Genomic DNA, 20,528 nt, shown 5'->3' with positions numbered 1-20,528 from the left:
ATCGCAGCTCCTTGCCAGCAACGGGAACAAAACAGGATGGAGAATGACTTTGACGAGTTGACAGAAGTAGACTTCAGAAAGTTGGTAGTAACAAACTTCTCCAAGCTGAAGGAAGATGTTTGAACCCATCACAAGGAAGCTAAAAACCTTGAAAAAAGATTAGACAAATGACTAACTAGAATATACAGCATAGAGAAAACCTTAAATGATCTGATGGAGCTGAAAACCATGGCACGAGAACTACGTGACACATGCACAAGCTTCAGTACCTGATTCCATCAAGTGGAAGAAAGGGTATCAGTGACTGAAGCACAAATTAATGAAATGAAGTGAGAAGATAAGTTTAGAGAAAAAAGAGTAAAAAGAAACGAAAGAAGCCTCCAAGAAATATGGGACTATGTGAAAAGACCAAATCTGCGTTTGATTGGTGTACCTGAAAGTGGCGGGGAGAATGGAACCAAGCTGGAAAACACTCTTCAGGATATTATCCAGGAGAACTTCCCCAACCTAGCAAGGCAGGCCAACATTCAAATTTAGGAAATACAGAGACCACCACAAAGATACTCCTTGAGAAGAGCAACCCCAAGACACGTAACTGTCAGATTCACCAAAGTTGAAATGAAGGAAAAAATGCTAAGGGCAGCCAGAGAGAAAGGTCGGGTTACCCACAAAGGGAAGCCCATCAGACTAACAGCAGATCTCTCGGCAGAAACCCTATAAGCCAGAAGAGAGTGGGGGCCAATATTCAACATTCTTAAAGAATTTTCAACCAGAATTTCATATCCAGCCAAACTAAGCTTCATAAGTGAAGGAGAAATAAAATCCTTTACAGACAAATTTACAAGCAAATCCTGAGAGATTTTGTCACCACCAGGCCTGCCCTACAAGAGCTCCTGAAGGAAGCACTAAACATGGAAAGGAACCATCAGTACCAGCCACTGCAAAACATGCCAAATTGTAAACATCATCGATGCTAGGAAGAAACGGCATCAACTAACGGGCAAAATAACCGGCTAACATCATAATGACAGGATCAAATTCACGCATAACAATATTAACTTTAAATGTAAATGGACTAAATGCCCCAATTAAAAAACACAGACTGGCAAACTGGATAAACAGTCAGGACCCATCAGTGTGCTGTACTCAGGGGCCCCATCTCCTGAATACATGCAGACACACACACAGGCTCAAAATAAAGGGATAGAGGAAGATCTACCAAGCAAATGGAAAACAAAAAAAAGCAGGGGTTGCAGTCCTAGTCTCCAATAAAACCGACTTTAAACCAACAAAGGTCAAGAGACAAGGCCATTACATAATGGTAAAGGGATCAATTCAACAAGAAGAGCTAACTATCCTAAATATATATACACCCAGATTCATAAAGCAAGTCCTTAGAGACCTACAAAGAGACTTAGACTCCCACACAATAATAATGGGAGACTTTAACACCCCACTGTCAACATTAGACAGATCAACAAGACAGAAAGTTAACAAGGATATCCAGGACTTGAACTCAAGTCTGCACCAAGTGGACCTAATAGACATCTACAGAACTCTCCACCCCAAATCAACAGAATATACATTCTTCTCAGCACCACATCAGACTTATTCCAAAACTGACCACACAGTTGGAAGTAAAGCACTCCTCAGCAAATGTAAAAGAACAGAAATTATAACTGTCTCTCAGACCACAGTGCAATCAAATTAGAACTCAGGATTAAGAAACTCACTCAAAACTGCATAACTACATGGAAACTGAACAACCTCCTCCTGAATGACTACTGGGTACATAACGAAATGAAGGCAGAAATAAAGATGTTTTTTGAAACCAATGAGAACAAAGACACAACATACCAGAATCTCTGGGACACATTCAAGGCAGTGTGTAGAGGGAAATTTATAGCACTAAATGCCCACAAGAGAAAGCAGGAAAGATCTAAAATCGACACCCTAACATCACAATTAAAAGAACTAGAGAAGCAAGAGCAAACACATTCAAAAGCTAGCAGAAAACAAGAAATAACTAAGATCAGAGCAGAACTCAAGGGGATAGAGACACAAAAAAACCCTTCAAAAAATTAATGAATCCAGGAGCTGGTTTTCTGAAAAGATCAACAAAATTGATAGACCGCTAGCAAGACTAATAAAGAAGAAAAGAGAGAAGAATCAAATAGACACAATAAAAAATGATAAAGGGGATATCGCCACCAATCCCACAGAAATACAAACTACCATCAGAGAATACTATAAACACCTCTATGCAAATAAACTAGAAAATCTAGAAGAAACGGATAAATTCCTGGACACATACACCCTCCCAAGACTAAACCAGGAAGAAGTCGAATCCCTTAATAGACCAATAACAGGCTCTGAAGTTGAGGCAATAATTAATAGACTACCAACCAAAAAAAGCCCAGGACCAGATGGATTCATAGCTGAACTCTACCAGAGGTACAAAGAGGAGCTGGTACCATTCCTTCTGAAACTATTCCAATCAAAAGAAAAAGAGGGAATCCTCCCTAACTCATTTTATGAGGCCAGCATCATCCTGATACCAAAGCCGGGCAGAGACACAACAAAAAAAGAGAATTTTAGACCAATATCCCTGATGAACATCGATGTGAAAATCCTCAATAAAATACTGGCAAACTGAATCCAGCAGCACATCAAAAAGCTTATCCACCACGATCAAGTTGGCTTCATCCCTGGGATGCAAGGCTTGTTCAACGTATGCAAATCAATAAACGTAATCCATCATATAAACAGAACCAAAGACAAAAACCACATGTTTATCTCAATAGATGCAGAAAAAGGCCTTTGACAAAATTCAACAGCCCTTCATGCTAAAAACTCTGAATAAACTAGGTATTGATGGGACGTCTCTCAAAATAATAAGAGCTATTTGACAAACCCACAGCCAGTATCATACGGAATGGGCAAAAACTGGAAGCATTCCCTTTGAAAACTGGCACAAGACAGGGATGCCCTCTCTCTCCACCCCTATTCAACATAGTGTTGGAAGTTCTGGCCAGGGCAATCAGGCAGGAGAAAGCAATAAATGGTATTCAGTTAGGAAAACAGGAAGTCAAATTGTCCCTGTCTGCAGATGACATGATTGTATATTTAGAAAACCCCATCGTCTCAGCCCGAAACCTCCTTAAGCTGATAAGCAACTTCAGCAAAGTCTCAGGATACAACATCAATGTGCAAAAATCACAAGCATTACTATACACCAATAACAGACAAACAGAGCCAAATCATGAGTGAACTCCCATTCACAATTGCTTCAAAGAGAATAAAATACCTAGGAATCCAACTTACAAGGGATGTGAAGGACCTCTTCAAGGAGAACTACAAACCACTGCTCAACGAGATAAAAGAGGACACAAACAAATGGAAGAACATTCCATGCTCATGGATAGGAAGAATCAATATCGTGAAAATGGCCATACTGCCCAAGGTAATTTATAGATTCAATGTCATCCCCATCAAGCTACCATTGACTTTCTTCACAGAATTGGAAAAAACTACTTTAAAGTTCATATGGAACCAAAAAAGAGCCCACATTGTCAAGACAATCCTAAGCCAAAAGAACAAAGCTGAAGGCATCATGCTACCTGACTTCAAGCTATACTACAAGGCTACAGTAACTAAAACAGCATGGTACTGGTAAGAAAACAGAAATGTAGACCAATGGAACAGAACAGAGCCCTCAGAAATAATACCACATATCTACAAACATCTGATCTTTGACAAACCTGACAAAAACAAGAAACGGGGAAAGGATTCCCTATTTAATAAATGGTGCTGGGAAAACTGGCTAGCCATATGTAGAAAGCTGAAACTGGATCCCTTCCTTACACCTTATACAAAAATTAATTCAAGATGGATTAAAGACTTAAATGTTAGACCCAAAACCATAAAAACCCTAGAAGAAAAACCTAGGCAATACCATTCAGGACATAGGCATAGGCAAGGACTTCATGACTAAAACACCGAAAGCAATGGCAACAAAAGCCAAAATAGACAAATGGGATCTAATTAAACTAAAGAGCTTCTGCACAGCAAAATAAACTACCATCAGAGTGAACAGGCAACCTACAGAATGGGAGAAAATTTTTGCAATCTACCCATCTGACAAAGGGCTAATATCCAGAATCTACAAAGAACTTAAAACAAATTTATAAGAAAAAAATCAACCCCATGAAAAAGTGGGCGAAGGATATGAAGACATTTCTCAAAAGAAGACATTCATGCAGCCAACAGACACATGAAAAAATGCCCATCATCACTGGTCATCAGAGAAATGCAAATCAAACCCACAATGAGATCCCATCTCACACCAGTTAGAATGGTGATCATTAAAAAGTCAGGAAACAACAGGTGCTAGAGAGGATGTGGAGTTACAGGAATGCTTTTACACTGTTGGTGGTAGTGTAAACTAGTTCAACCATTGTGGAAGACAGTGTGGTGATTCTTCAAGGATCTAGAACTAGAAATACCATTTCACCCAGCAAGCCCAATACTGGGTATATACACAAAGGATTATTAATCATGCTACTATAAAGACACATGCACACATGTTTATTGTGGCACTATTCACAATAGCAAAGACTTGGAATCAACCCAAATGTCTACCAATGATAGACTGGATTAAGAAAATGTGGCACATATACACAATGGAATACTATGCAGCCATAAAAAAGGATGAGTTCATGTCCTTTGTAGGGACATGGATGAGGCTGGAAACCATCATTCTGAGCAAACTATCGCAAGGACAGAAAACCAAACACCGCATGTTCTCACTCATAGGTGGAAATTGAACAATGATAACACTTGGACACAGGGCTGGGAACATCACACACTGGGGCCTGTCGTGGTAGGTTGGGGGGATGGGGGAGGGATGGCATTAAGTGAAATACCTATTGTAAATGACAAGTTAATGGGTGCAGCACACCAACATGGCACATGTATACCTATGTAACAAACCTGTACGGTGTGCACATGTACCCTAGAACTTAAAGTATAATAATAATAAAAAAAACAAAAAGAAACAAAAAACTTTCTACTTAAAAGACACAAACTCACTGAATGAATTAAAAAATGTGACCCAATTATATGCTGTCTACAAGAAACTCATCTCACCTGTAAAGATACAGACTGAAAGTAAAGGGATGGAAAACGATAATCCATGCAAACAGAAACCAAAAGTGAGCAGGAGTAGCTACACTCAGATAAAACAGACTTTATGTCAAAAACAGTAAAAAGAGACAAAATCATTATATAATGATAAAGGGATCAATTCAGCAAGAGGATATAACAATTCTAAACATATATGTACCCAACACTGGAGCACCCAGAAATATAAAGCAATTATTGCTAGATTTAAAGGGAGAGACAGACTCCAATAAAATAATAGTTGGGGACTTCAACCCCCCACTCTCAGCATTAGACAGATCATCTAGACAGAAAATTAACAAAGAAATTTCATTGTATTTAAATGGCACATTAGACCAAATGGACATAACTGACCTTTGTGAATACATTTCATCCAACGGCTACAGAAAACACATTCTTCTTTACAACACATGAAACATGAAACATTCTTTAGGGTAGACCATATGTCAGTACACAATACAGGTCTCAACAATTTTTTTTTTTTTTTTTGAGACGGAGTCTTGCTCTGTTGCCAGGATGGAGTGCAGTGGTGCCATCTTGGCTCACTGCAACCTCTGTCTCCCAGGTTCAAGCGATTCCCCTGCCTCAGCCTCCCGAGTAGCTGGGACTACAGGCGTGCGCCACCACACCCGGCTAATTTTTTGTATTTTAGTAGAGACGGGATTTCACCATGTTGGCCAGGATGGTCTTGATCTCTTGCCATCGTGATCTGCCCACCTCGGCTTCCCAAAGTGCTGGGATTAGAGGTGTAAGCCACCGTGCCCGGCCTCAAGAAATTTTAAAACACTGAAATTATATCATATATTTTCTAATAACTTAATAGAATAAAACTAGAAATCAATAACGAGGAACTCTGGAAACTGTGCAACTACCTGGAAACTAAACAACATGCTCCTGAATGACCACTGGTAGAGGGACAAATTAAGGAAGAAATAAAAAAAAAATTCTTGAAACAAATTAAAATGGAAACACAAAATATTAAAACCTATGGGATACAGCAAAAGCAGTGCCAAGAGGGAAGTTTATAGCAATAAATGTCTACATAAAAAAGCTTAAAGAGTCTAAATAAACAATCTAGCAATGCACATCTCAAGAACTACAAAAGCAAGAACAAACCAAATCCAAAATTAGTGTAAGAAATAATAAAGATCAGAGCAGACAGCCAGGTGCAGTGGTGCAGATCAGAGCAGACAGCCAGGTGCAGTGGTGCACACCTACAGTCCCAGGTACTTGGGAGGCTGACGTGGGAGGATCACTTGAGCCCAGGAGTTTGAGTCCAGCTTAGGCAACATCGCAAGATGCCATCTCTAAAACAAATAAAAAATCAGAACAGAACTAAACCACCACCTAGACTAATCAAGAGAGAAGAAAGGGGACCCAAATAAAATCAGAAGTGGAAAAGGAGACACTACAACTGATAACACAGTTACAATCATCAGAGACTATTATGGACAACCTACACCAACAAACTGAAAAATCTGAGGAAGTGGACAAATTCCTAGATACATACTACCTACCAAGATTCAATCAGCGAGAAATAGAAAATATGAACCAACCAATAACGAGTAATGAGATTGAATCAGTAATAAAGAGTCTTCAAACAAAGAAAAGTCCAGGACCAATGGCTTCACTGACAAACTCTACCAAACTTTTAAGGAACACCAATTCTCCTCAAACTATTCCAAAAACATTGAAGAGGAGGGAATTCTCTCTAACTCATTCTACAAGGACAGCATCACTCTGGTACCAAAACCAGATAAGGACACAACAAAAAAAGAAAAGTACAGACTAATCCTTGATAAACACGGACATGAAATCCTCATCAAAACACTAGCAAACTGAATTCAACAGCACATTATAAAGACAATACACCATGATCAAGTGGGATTTATACCAGGGATGCAAGGATGGCTCAACATACACAAATCAATAATGTGATACACCATATCAACATAATGAAGGACAAAAATTATATGATCATCTCAATAGATGTAGAAAAATTTTGATAAAATTCAGCATCCCTTCATAAAATCTTTCAACAAACTAGGCACTAAAGGGACATACCTCAATATAATAAAGACCACATATGACAGACCCATAGCTAACATCATACAGAAAGGGGAAAGTCTAAAAACCTTTCCTCTAAGAACTTGAACAAGGCAAGGATGCCTACTCTCACCACTCCAATATGGTACTGGAAGTCCTAGCCAGAGCAACCAGCCAAGAGAAAGGAATAAAAGGTATTCAGATTAAAAAAAAAAAAAAAAAACAAAGTCAAATTGTCCCTCTTTGTAGATGACACGATCTTACATGTAGAAAAATCTGAAGACTCCACCAGAAAACTCTTGGATCTGATAAATAAATTCAGTAAGTTGCAGGATATAAAATCAAAATACAAAAATCAGCATCATTTCTATACACTAATAATAAACTAGCTGAGAAAGAAGCCCAAAAGGCAATCACATTTACAATAGCTACAAAAGAAAAAACACCCTAAGAATAAATCTAATATAACAGGTGGAAAGATCTCTACAAGATAAAACTATAAAACACTGATGAAAGAAATTGAAGAGAACACAAACAAATGAAAAGACATCCACTGCTCATGTATTCGAAAAATTAATACCATTAAAATGAACATACTGTCCAAAGCAATTTATATTCAATGGAATCCCTATCAAAATACCAATGTCATTTTTCACAGAAATATAAAAAGTGATCCAAAAATGTCTATGGAACCAAAAAATAACCTGAATAGCCAACGCAATCCTAAGTAAAAAGAACAAAGCTGGAGGCATCACACTACCTGACTTCAAAATATACTGCAAGACTATAGTAATCAAAACACCATGGCATTGGTATAAAAATAGACACAAGAACTAAGGAACACAATAGAGAAGCCAGAAATAAATTTATAGCCAAATGACTTTTTAACAATGGTGCCAAGAACATACACTGGGGAAAGGATACCCTTCTCAATAAATGCTGCTAGGAAAATTGGATATCCACCTGCAGAAGAATGAAACTGGACTGTATCTCTCATCTTACATAAAAATAAACTCAAGAAGGCTTACAGACTTAAATGTTTAAGACCTGAAACTATGAAATCCTGGAAGAAAATATAGAAGAAACACTTCAGGACACTGGTTTAAGCAAAGATTTTATGCTAAGACCCCCAAAGCACAGGCAACAACAAAAAAAAGAAAAATAGAGAAATAAACTAAAACTTTTGCACAGCAGAGGAAACAACCAACACAGTGAAGACACAACCCTCAGAAAGGGAGAGAGTATTTGCAAACTATTCATCTAACAAAAGACTAATATCCAGAATATACAAGGAATTCAACTCAACAGGAAAAACACAAATAATCCCATTAAAAGTGGACAAAGGACATGAATAGACATTTCTCCAAAGACATACAAATGGCCAACAGGTATATGAAAAAATGCTCTACATCATTAGTCAGAGAAATCCAAATCAAAATTACAATGAGATCATTTTACCCTAGTTAGAATGGCTACTATTACAAAGACAAAAAAATAACAGATGCTGGTGAGGATGCAGAGAAAAAAAGCCCTTATACACTGTTGGTGGAATGTTAATTAGTACAACCAATATGGATACAAGTGTGGAGATTTCTCAAAAAATTAAAAATAGAAATATCATACAAATGAGCAATCCCACTACTGGGTATTTTTCCAAATAGGGGAAAAATCAGTATATTGAAGAGATGTGCTTTTCCCACATTTACTGCAGCACTATTGACAAGAGCAAAAATATAGATCAACCTAAGTGTCCATCAATGGATGAATGGATAAAGAAAATGTGGTATATATACACAACAGAATATTATTTGGGTATGTAGCCGCAAACCAGCCTATTCTCTACTTTTTTTTTTTTTTTAAACTTAAAATCACGATTCCCTATTTCATTTCCTTCCACCAAGTCTCTCTCCTCTCCACTTTATGGACTTCTTTCCATTCCCCACCCCTTACCTCCCAGCTACTCTATTTCTCAAATCAAGGCCAGTAAATATGATGAAAAATAAATATGTTTCAAGGCTGAAAGTACATTTTAATGAACTGGGCAGTTGCAGTAGCATCCTTAGAGACCTTAATTCCTGTAGGATATGGGAGATGACTAATGCCCCCCTCGTGCTCCCTGGTCAGGCTGCAAATGGAAATAAAGCATTCCTCTTAGTAAGCAGCCATATCTAACTAGAAAACAGTCATTAACATAGTAAGAAACCTTTATGTTGATAGTCCTTTATCCCCTACTTACCCCTTAGGTTTACTTGTCTCTCTTAAGAAAAATGAATAGAACACAAGGAAATCTCAATAGAGAGGAAACAGGAAATTTTTATAACCTTATGTGACTAGATGAGAGGCACCGGAGCAGTTTCACTTTCCTTTCTTCTCCTTGCCAGCTATGTTTTGAAAAAAGATAGCAACAAGGCTGATGGAGCCAGTGTTCTGTGCTAATTGTGATCATTCAAATGATTAACCATCACCTTTACAGTCTTCTTGGTGCTTAAATAATAACTAACCTTCAACATTACCCTTTTTTATTAGAATAATCAACTTTTATATGAATATGGACAGAAAAATAATTTATTTCAAAACTGTCAATCATAAATGTCACAACTTTAGCTACTGAATCTTTCTAAGGCTTCGTGGTGCGTAATATATTTTTATTTTTTTTTTGAGATGGAGTCTCACTCTGTCACTCAGGCTGGAGTGCAATGACGCGATCTTGGCTCACTGCAACTGCCACCTGCCAGGTTCAAGCGATTCTCCTGCCTCAGCGTCCTAAGTAGCTGGGACTACAGGCATGTGCCACCACCCCTGGCTAATTTTTATATTTTTAGTAAAGACAGGGTTTCACCATGTTGGCCAGGCTGGTCTCGAACTCCTGAACTCAGGTGACCCACCCGCCTCAGCCTCCCAAAGTGCTGGGATTACAGGTGTGAGCCACCGTGCCTGGCTGTGTGTAATATACTTTTAAACCAAGGAAAGAAATACGTAAGTTTTCAAAATATGACTATAAACATACTAACATGCAAATAAATAACAGTGCTACTAAATTCATTTTACAACAGGACATGAGCTTGTACATGTAAGAATTAAATCCAGTCCTTAGAGGAGCAATGTCATACTTTATGAGTTTACAATCATGAATTGTCCATTTTTGGTCATGTGTTCTACATACTACAACTTATATTTAATGCATTAAGAATACGTGAATACTGAACCATCTATTAGGGAGCCTACTGGGAAAAAAAAAGCTGAATGTGGCCAATAAAAGTGATTATTCTGAAGGAAGGTAGACAGAAATGTGTACCAAGCTACATTTGGACCATTTACATTGAAATCACTATCATTAGCCAACTTAAAGATTGAGAATAAAAGCGTGAAGAAGGAAAAGTAGAGCAAAATTAGTAATAAGCTCTTTATAATAAACCATTAATTTACACAATGGGAGAAAGCAAAACAACAAATACCTACACATATACACTTTTGTATTTCCCATCTTTTCCAGTACTTGAGATCAGAACTTCATAACCATAGAGCTCTGGTACACTACTTTCATCTGTTTCACCATTAATGAGGCTGGAAGGTGGTGACCAGGTAAGTACTACTGTCCTTGCCTGGATGTCGGAGGCCTGTAAAAATACAACATTTAAAAGTTCTTTAAAACAACTGTAATGTATACAATGAGCAGTGAAATATCTAATGAGGTTTCAAGATTAAATAAAATGTATCTGTTTATATAGATAAAATGGCTCACAAATATAAACCTGCCCATTGCAAATAATTTGTTGTGGGTTCCACAACAAATGAGATGGGTTCCACAAAAGTTTAAAAACCAGGCCATTCAAAACTATTAGCGTAGACACCATACATAGTCAAAAGAAAAAAATCGGGATTAAAAAGACCATTGTAACACGTTTGAAAGGGTTCATTTCCTCAGCGTAGAAAATGTTTTTACAACAGGAGGATGACAAAAACTCAAGAGAAAAATGAGCAAAGGACATCGACATCCAAAGATATGTAAATATAAATGGACAACATATAAAATGATGTACGTGTGAAACTGCATTCATAAATACATGTAAATTAAAACAGAATCCCAGTTTTCATCTACTGGATAGGGGAAGATTAAAAAGCTAATGCTATCTAGTGTTAAAAACTTGGAGAAATGGCACTCTCTAAGTGTGGTAACAGTATATGTAAGTTCAATCCTTGTGTATAGCAACTAGTGAATCATTACAAAATGTAAGATGTGTTTACTTTTTGATTCAGAAATTCTACATCCAGGAATTTTTTTTCAGGGTAATATCCTATAAACTTAACATATGTATACAAATATACACACTTAAGAATGTTCATTGCAGCATTATTAATGGCAACAAACTAGAACTATAGGGCACTGACTACCTAAATGATGGTACATAACACAGCCTATGAACACATTATTCTGCAAGTGTTCAAAAAAGAACATGAGGTGGACATACATGCGCTAACATCTGAAGATTTCCTCAATATACAGGTGCTACGTAGTAGGAGAAAAAAGTGAAGCTGGAAAGCAGTACATACACTGTGATTGCAGTTGAGTTAGCTTTTATAAAACTGCACAAAAATGTCTGAAAATGTACTGTACAAATGTACCAATTGTTATCTTTGGGGATTTTGTGTATGTGTGGTGAGACGCAGAGAAAGTTGTGACAGAAAAAAACATGTGGTTTCAATTATGTTTTATATATTTTTATACTACTGGAATAATTTTATGAGTACAAGTTACTTTTGTTAAAGCGAAAAAAATCTAGAGATTAGATAAGGTTTACAGATTGGTGAGAAAGGTACCAGATTATATGTAGGCATTTATATAAAAGCTTGCTTTAAAATTATATACGTTTAACAACTACCTTAGCATTTCTAAAACCAAACTAATAACCACTAGGATGACAATTACTCCTATCTTGAATTAAAGTAAAATAAGTAATCTCCATAAAATTGTAACATTCTGTCCTTTTCAAAGTTCTCGAAGTCTGAATAAAAAAAACTATTACTATATTTATTTTGCTTCTGTTAAATCACAGGAAATGTAATACTGTATTCACTCTAATACTGTCTTAAAGTCTTGGTACTGTGTTTCATTTACAATGAACTTAAAAATGATTCTTTGTATGATCCAGTATACAGCTGGCTATTAACCTGAAACTGAGCAGGTTTTTTTTTCTTTTTTAAAACAAACTGCTACTATACATGTATGTATACCCATAAGTGTCTCTTGATTTTATGGGATGATAATAGTTGTGTTAAACTTTGAGAACGTGAATAGGACTATGAAGGTGGGTCAGTCAAAAGCATTAACTGGCATCTACTTTATTATTATTATTATTATTAGTACTAGTAGTAGTAGCAGTAGTAGTAGTAGTAGTAGTAGTAGTAGTAGTAGTAGTAGTAGTAAAGATGGGGTCTTGCTATGTTGCCCAGGATGGTCTCGAGCTCCTGGCCTCAAGCCACCCTCCCGCCTCAGCCTCCCAAAGTGTTGGAATTACAGGTGTGAGTCACTATGCCCAGCCTGGCACCTACTTTATGAAGCTTGCTTTATCAGGATCTGTGGGGAGTACAGACAGTAGAGAAAATATTAAATAGGGAAGCACAAGATGTGTCACTAATTTGCCTGGTGATACTGAAGTCTCACCCTCTTAGGGTTCTAGGCCTCATCAACAAAATGAGTGGCTGAGTGAAATGAACTGTTTACCAGAGTTACACAAATAAAGTATTTTTAAAAGTCTTTTATTTGGAAATAAATTTAGGTTTAAAGAAAAGTTGGGAAGATAGTATGGAATCCCTGTCTATCCTTTACCCAGCTTCCCCTAATGTTAAAATCCTATATAACCATGCATTTTTGTCAAAACTATTAATATTGGTAAATACTATTAACTAAGCTTTTAACTATACTTTTAACTAAACAGACTTCCAGAATACTATGTTGAATTTAGCAAACATAGTTTTAAAAATAAATTTAAAAAATTTTTAAATGCTAATTTCAACTTAAAAAATATTATTATTTTTTTTTATTGAGACTGGGTCTTAATATTGTTGCTTGGGCTGGTTGCGAACTCCTAGGCTCAAGCAATCCTCCTGCCCCGGCCTCCTAAAGTATTGGGATTAGAGGTGTGAGCCACTGCACTGGGCCAATTTCAACTTTTTCAATTTCTGCTTTTCCAGAAAATCTTTCAGTACTAACTCATTCTATTAAAAAGATGTTATGGCTGGGCACAGGGGCTCATGCCTGTAATCCCAGCACTTTGGGAGGCCGAGGTGGGCAGATCACCTGAGGTTAAGAGTTCAAGACCAGCCTGGCCAACATGGTGGAACCCTATCTCTACTAAAAATACAAAAATTATCTGGACGTGGTGGTGTATGCCTGTAATCCCAGCTACTCAGGAGACTGAGACCCAAGAATCACTTGAATCCGGGAGGCAGAGGTTGCAGCAAGCTGAAATCATGCCACTGCACTCCAGCCCTCCAGCCTGGGTGAAAGAGCAAGACTCTGTCTCAAAAAAAAAAAGCTATCTTATTACTTGCACTTATATGTTAAGTCACAGAAAGAGTGACTACATTGGGATAAGATGTGGAAAACTTCATAAGTGAATTTTGAATTGAATTTTAAAGAACTTGGATGAGATAAAATTTGGTAGAAAGAGGTGGGTAATTAGTACAGGAATGAGTATTTATATTCCAAAGCTTATAACTGAAATCTGGTAGTCCAAGGCATGTTCATATGTATTTTTAAAATCTTCTAAAAATGCTGTTTTCTGTTGCTGGTTTCAGGTGAATTATAGAGTTGCATAGAAGAAAAAGAGATGGACTCCCACATAGATACCACAAAATTCCTGTGTGAAGACTGAGGTAGTAATTGTGTGTGTATGTGGAGTGGTAGGGGACAGTGGGGAGAGTGGATCCTATAAACTTATAGTGAAATAATAAAGCTTGGAGTACTAATCTAGCATGGGGAGAATGAAAGGTAAAGAAGAAATGTAAGATGATACTGTAACCCAGGAAAACCTGGATGGGTAAGTGTTTACCGATGGAAACGATGAAAGGAAACAGAAACGAAAGAGATTTAACCCAATTCCTTCTTCATTTTAGAGGAATGAAGAACGTGATAAAATAGTATAGACAAGCAGATTAAGAATTTGGTTTTCTAAAGTTGCTAGTGAAACATTCAAACTTGGGTATTCTTTAGCGTGCCTCAGGAGATACAGTTCTACATGAACAGATTAGTAATTAGGATCGAAAATATAGATTTGGAAGTAATTTGAACTCTATTTGTATGCTAATGTTAGAAGTAAAATTTGCTTTTATATCCATATCACTTGATTCTTACAACTACCACCTAAAGTAGGCAAAATAGGCTTAACTATCTTCATTTTGTGAAAGGAGCATATTCAGAAAGATTAAGTAACTTGTCTGAGGTCACAGAACCATTGACTAGGACCTGAATAATTCAGTTATTTTCCTACTACTCAATGATCCCACTCTGAATCCACTTCTAGGTGGTAGCTGAAAATAGATATGATTGTATAAAAATCTGTCTAAGAACTGATAAAGATGGTAACAGGAAAAAATGAAAATAGCTCCTTTAGAAAGTGGCTAGATTATGTACAATATATTTTTTGAGGCAGATTGTGATCCTTGTAAGGTAGTCATCAAAACTACCCTTGAGAAAAACTGTCCATTGGGTTAAATTAAGTATATATCTAGGAAGCTAAACTGTTAAAAGAGTTCAAAGCCATATATATTACATGAATTTTGACAAAGACTGTAGAAGAAAGAAATGAGAGTATCTAATTTCTGGATTTCCAGAAATACTAAAGTAGAATAAACATAAATGTTTGATCCTTGTCTAGATAAGGGCATCAGGAGGTGAGAGAATAATTCTGAAGATAACTCAAAGGCTGAGCCTAAGGAAACTTGGAGTTAGATAGTACTTCTAGTAACCACAAAAAGGTAAAGGGAAGGGGTAATGATTCTGAAAGCAAAAAGGTAATGAGTAAAAGGCATGACACATTTAATTTTAAGCATTACTGAAATAAAAGGAAATGAAATCCACTGAAATAAGTGTCAGTAGATTTTCATAGAAATGAGACTGAGAACAATTTCAAAGAAGAACAAATGAAAAGACAACACTTTCAATATAGTTAATTATTTCATGCATGTGAGGGTATACAATACCATTATTCTCCATTTTCTGAAAGAAGAAACATTCACAAAGGTCAAGTGACTTGTCATGGGTCACTCAACTCCTAAGTACACAGTTGAGACTATGAGACTTGTGCATGTACCACATTCTCCCCTACACACTGCACTCTGGTCACATGAGTGAGCTTTTCTCTGCTTTCCTTTTTTTTTGTTGTTCCTCAAATGTGCCATGTCCAGTGCTTTTCAAATGCTGCTCAGTTTGCAATACTGTTCCCACACTGTCCACCCCTGTCCTCAATGCCCAACCACTACTTTTCCTTCAAATATCAGTACAATAATCCTTCCTTAGGAAAACTTCCCTGATTCCTTGTCAAGGTTTAGTCCTCCTATTACACACTCTGACTGCTCTCTATCTTTTTGTCCTGGCACTTCACGGTTACAATTTAACATTCATTGTGTGATGCTTAGTTTACTGAACTAAGCCTTGTGGCAGAGCCTGTGTCTATCCTTTGCTTTCCATTCTATCTCCAGCTTTAGCACAACATCTGTCACTTTGTAAGCGGTCAAATATTTATGGAATGAAAAAGTGAATGAACACATTTAATTTAGTGCTCTAAATGAACTAGAGCATGCAAAAACAACCACACACACAAAAACAAGCAAGCAAAAACCCTGACCTGCACTTTGTAGCTCACAATTAATTTAATCAAAGAGGAATCGGCATTCAAACTATAAACTAAAACAAAGCAAATAAAACCATCAGCATTACTTTATGATACAGGGCTATCTTATTAAACTACATGTTCTTCCTAATGTTGAGTAAGAAAGTCTTTGAATTGGCTTTAAGATTTACTTTTTCTGTCTGTAAATTATATATATATTTATTTATTTATGAGACAGGTTCTTGCTCTGTCACCCAGGCTGGAGTGAAAAGGCACAATCTTAGTTCACTGCAGCATTGAACTCCTAGGCTCAAGGGATCCTCCCACCTCAGCATCCCAAGTATCTGGGACTACAGGTGTGTGCCCCCTTGTCTGTAGTATCTGTATTTGTTTTTTGTAGAGACGAGGTCTCAATATATTACTCAGGCTGGTCTCAAACTCCTGGCCTCAAGTGATCTTCTTGTCTTGGTTTTCCAAAGGACTGGGAAAGTGTGAGCCACTGCACCTGGCCTGAAAATTATACTTTTAATATATACTACAACAAGTAAATGCTACTAGCATTAGCTATTAAATCACTCAAACATCAATCTTATTAAGGCTACTAAATTCTTTTTCTAGTAAACCTAGTGATATACACTTGGGGTCTTGGAAGGATACTGCCTAAATTTCAGTCATAGCTCTACTACTACTAATTGAAACTCACTGTTGCTTCAGTTTCCTCATTTGTAAAACAGGGAAAATAGTACATACATGGTTGTCACAGATATTAAATAATGCACATGTGCATTCCAAGCACTCTGAACAGAGACTGATGCTAATCAATTTGTGTTAACCATTACTATGAAATAATTGTGTAAATTTACATTTATTTACACATATATGCTCTATTCTCAAGAGAAAACAGATTAGAATAAAGAAAGCTAGAGCAACCAAATCTATTATTTGGGAGTTGTCAGAAAAAGTAGGACCATATTAGTCTATTAGATGAGGAACTGGCTTACTCAAACATCCTAAAACATGGCAAGATAAGCTTAAAAAGCCTTTATGGAGATGGTACTAAGAATAATAACTTTTCTAATCTGTTTTCTTAGAAAAACAAAGTATTTTTGGGGCAACTTAGTATAAAACATTTTACCATGGATGTTTCTGAGAGTTGGGAAAGAGTAGTTTGTTTTATGAACCAAAAAATATTCTTATCAATCTTAAATTGCCTTATTCTGGCTGAAAAAGTCCTATCGCCTACTTCTTCCACCACATCTTTCTCCCCTTCACTATACTCCAGTGATAATGGTTCTTTCCCTCTGTCCAACTCCCCATGCTTACTTACACCTGTTCTCCCTCTCCCATTCCTTCCACTTCTGCACTTTTTCTCACTTGTCAGAGAAAGCTTCCCTGATTGCTCTATTTAACCTAACAACCTCTCCTATTAATCTCATCATATCATTCCTATTTCTATAATAGCAATCTTTACTATCACACAGAATTCTGTTTGTGCATTTGTTTTTTATTTATTGGCATATGGTAAGGGATCAATAAATATTTGATGAATGAATAACAAAACTATGTAGCTCTTCAAAGAATCAGGTAATGACATAGAAAGATAGCTAAGGCATACCATAGTGAGTGAAAAAGCTTGTCACAGAATACAGTATGATCCTATTTTCATAAAAAGTTAAAAGAAAAAAACTACATTTTGATGGATGAACATCTTATGCTAATATATTAAATATAAACATCAATAAAATACATAAGATACTTACCACTGGTTTGACAATGTTGGAAAGAAGTGCTTCAAATGCTTTAGTTTCTTCATCTTTTTCTTAAAAAAATAAAACATTTGAATATTTAAAAAAAAGAACTTAGATACAATCCCTTCTTCTTCCTAAATATGTATTCTGAAACTAGGTTGGTATTTGAGACTTTTATTTTCTAGTTTTTATTCCTTTGTTCATACTCAGCAGTTTGTGGCCCTTCAGCATTTATCTACTTTAGTTTTTATTTCTATCTTAACTGTGACTACTAATTATAACACCACTATATACAGATATATCTATATATATTTAGACATAGCTATATCTATCTGAACCAAATTTTTCTTATATCAAGTATATTTTTATTCATGGTTGTAAGAATATTCTCTCTGGAAAGTTCTCATTTGTCAATCTCATACCTCTTAATAAAGTTAACTATTTTTTGATGACATGCCTTAGTTATGGTTTCCCAAATTAGAAATATAATTGGCTTGACTGTAACTTATAGCCACCACTGATAGGCAAAAAACTTTAACTTAATTTCTTCTGAAACATCAGTGCTGAAAACGATGATCAGGAGGTCTCAAATAAATGGGAGAACATTTATGTAAATGTTGTTAATATATAAGTCATGAACAGTTAAGACATGATTTGAAATTTGTTAGTGAGGAATGGAAATTTTAAGGAAAAGGAAGGTAGGAAGAGTTCACATGGCTTACATTTTGATATTTCCCTCAAAGTTGGAAGCATTTTAGTTCCTAGTCATATATTAATTACCTACACTATTTGATAATAAATATCAATTTAGATAAGCATATTCAAGGACTGATAGAGCTGTGGTTATTGGTGATTGTGAAATGACATGTTGGTATGGTTCATAGTCATTTCTGATGAAACCTTGAGAACCTGACATGGTCTACCATGCATATCTATGTATTTCTACATACGCATATCTACGTCAAACAGATAATAGTCAGTATTAAGGAAACCTAAAAGAACATACATATAGAAACTACATTAATCAAAGTAAGCAGTAGTTAGAAGCTTAACATTACAATCAAAAGTACTGGGTACTAACTCCACAACTGTAGGCATATGAAAGACAGGCTGTTAACCCAGCTATATTTTACCTTATAGAGATTGATTCAAGTATATACAAATAATAGTGCTCAAAGTCCATATAGTAGGCTCATGCCTGTAATCTTAGCACACTGGAAGGTCAAGGTGGGTGGATTGCTTGAGCCTAGGAGTTGGAGACCAGCCTGGCCAAGATGGTGAAACCCTGTCTCTACTAAAAATACAAAAAGTAGTTGGGCGTGGTGGCATGCGCCTTTAGTCCCAGCTACTCAGGAGGCTGAGGCACGAGAATCGTTTCAACACAGGAGGCAGAGGTTGCAGTGAGCTGATATTGCGCCACTGCATTCCAGCCTGGGTGACAGAGCGAGACTTGGTCTCAAAAACAAACAAACAAACAAAAACCAATAAAACAAAGTTCATAGAGTAGAAGTCAGAGGTTAGGGGAAGGATCCAAGAGTAACAAGGAGAGTTTAGGAGAAAAGAACTTTTGAAGAAAGAAATGAAAAATACTCTATCCTAATTACAGAGTATATAGAGAGATTAGTAAATGATATAACTATTTGCTATCAAGGTTTTACTCAAAAAGAAGGTGGGAGAAATAAAAAGTTTTGATAGGTTGGGGACGGTGGCACAGGCCTATAATTGCAGCACTTTGAGAGGCCAAGATGGGAGGACTGCTTGAGCCCAGGAGTTTGAGACCAGCATGGGCAAAACAGCGAGACCCTGTCTCTACTAAAAATTAAAAAATTAGCTGGGTGTGGTGGTGTATGCCTGTAGTTTCCAGCTGCAGTTATCTATGATCGTGCCACTCCAGCCTGGGTGACAAAGCAAGACCCTGTCTCAAAAAAAAAAAGTTTTGATTAAAAACCAGCAGCATAGCCTTATCAAACGCCCAGAATCAGAAGAAAGGAATCTGGATTAATGTTCTCTGAGTTTTCCTATCAAATAGAAATTTCAGTCAGTAAAATTTATGATATAGATGAAATTACTAATTGAGGCTTTCCAAACTGTCGAAAGCAGCAGCCTGTAACAGTCTATTTGGACCATGACAAAATGACTGAAAGGTTAGAATATACTTTTAGTAGGTTAAATCACGAGAATAGCATCAATGAGAACAGTTCAGTACTTCAAACAGTTACCTTCAATTTCTGTATCAACTTGTGTACCACCTTTCCCCTTCCCAGACTTGATTTTTGCTGATCCTGTGTTTATACCACCAGCAATTTGTCCTTTTATAAGTCCATTATGTTCATTAATGGGAGAAGGGCATTTCTGGGGTGATGATGGTGGACTGCTCATTTTATCTTTCTGTGTTCCTTGGCGATCCTTCAATTTTTTCTGCAAACGTTCATATGTTTTACTAGATCGTTCATCTCTAAAGTTGGACCTTCCATGTGTAGAGTGAGCATCTAGGAGGCAACAAAAACAAAATGTTAAGAAGATCACTTTCTCCAAATAAGTTTATGCCATGAAAAAAGAACAGAAAATAAATCTATCATATAAAACTTTTATAAAATATTTAAAAGAATTTTGCATAACAAAGCAACCTTTGTGTCTCCATAAACTATCAGAACCAAGCTTTGTGATTTATTCTAATTATATATATCTCTCTCTCAAGTAAATTTACAGAGAGATTTATTTC

General features: G+C 36.5%; 1 protein-coding gene across 10 annotated transcripts in view; it reads right to left on the bottom strand.

Moving 5' to 3' along the window:
* FNDC3A (fibronectin type III domain containing 3A) overlaps nt 1–20,528 on the bottom strand; it is a 228,546-nt gene that overhangs the window by 46,929 nt on the left and 161,089 nt on the right. For all 10 annotated transcript variants that reach the window (XM_063792541.1, XM_522753.9, XM_063792542.1 and 7 more), the window contains 3 exons: nt 20,026–20,295; nt 17,819–17,877; nt 10,687–10,844 (listed from right to left, as the gene is read on the bottom strand). In XM_063792541.1, the coding sequence (XP_063648611.1) occupies nt 10,687–10,844; nt 17,819–17,877; nt 20,026–20,295 (487 nt within the window). The remainder of the gene's footprint in view (nt 1–10,686; nt 10,845–17,818; nt 17,878–20,025; nt 20,296–20,528) is intronic.

The sequence above is a fragment of the Pan troglodytes genome, chromosome 14 (assembly GCF_028858775.2).
Source record: "Pan troglodytes isolate AG18354 chromosome 14, NHGRI_mPanTro3-v2.0_pri, whole genome shotgun sequence".
NCBI lineage: Eukaryota > Metazoa > Chordata > Mammalia > Primates > Hominidae > Pan > Pan troglodytes.
This window is presented reverse-complemented; position numbering and strand designations above follow the sequence as displayed.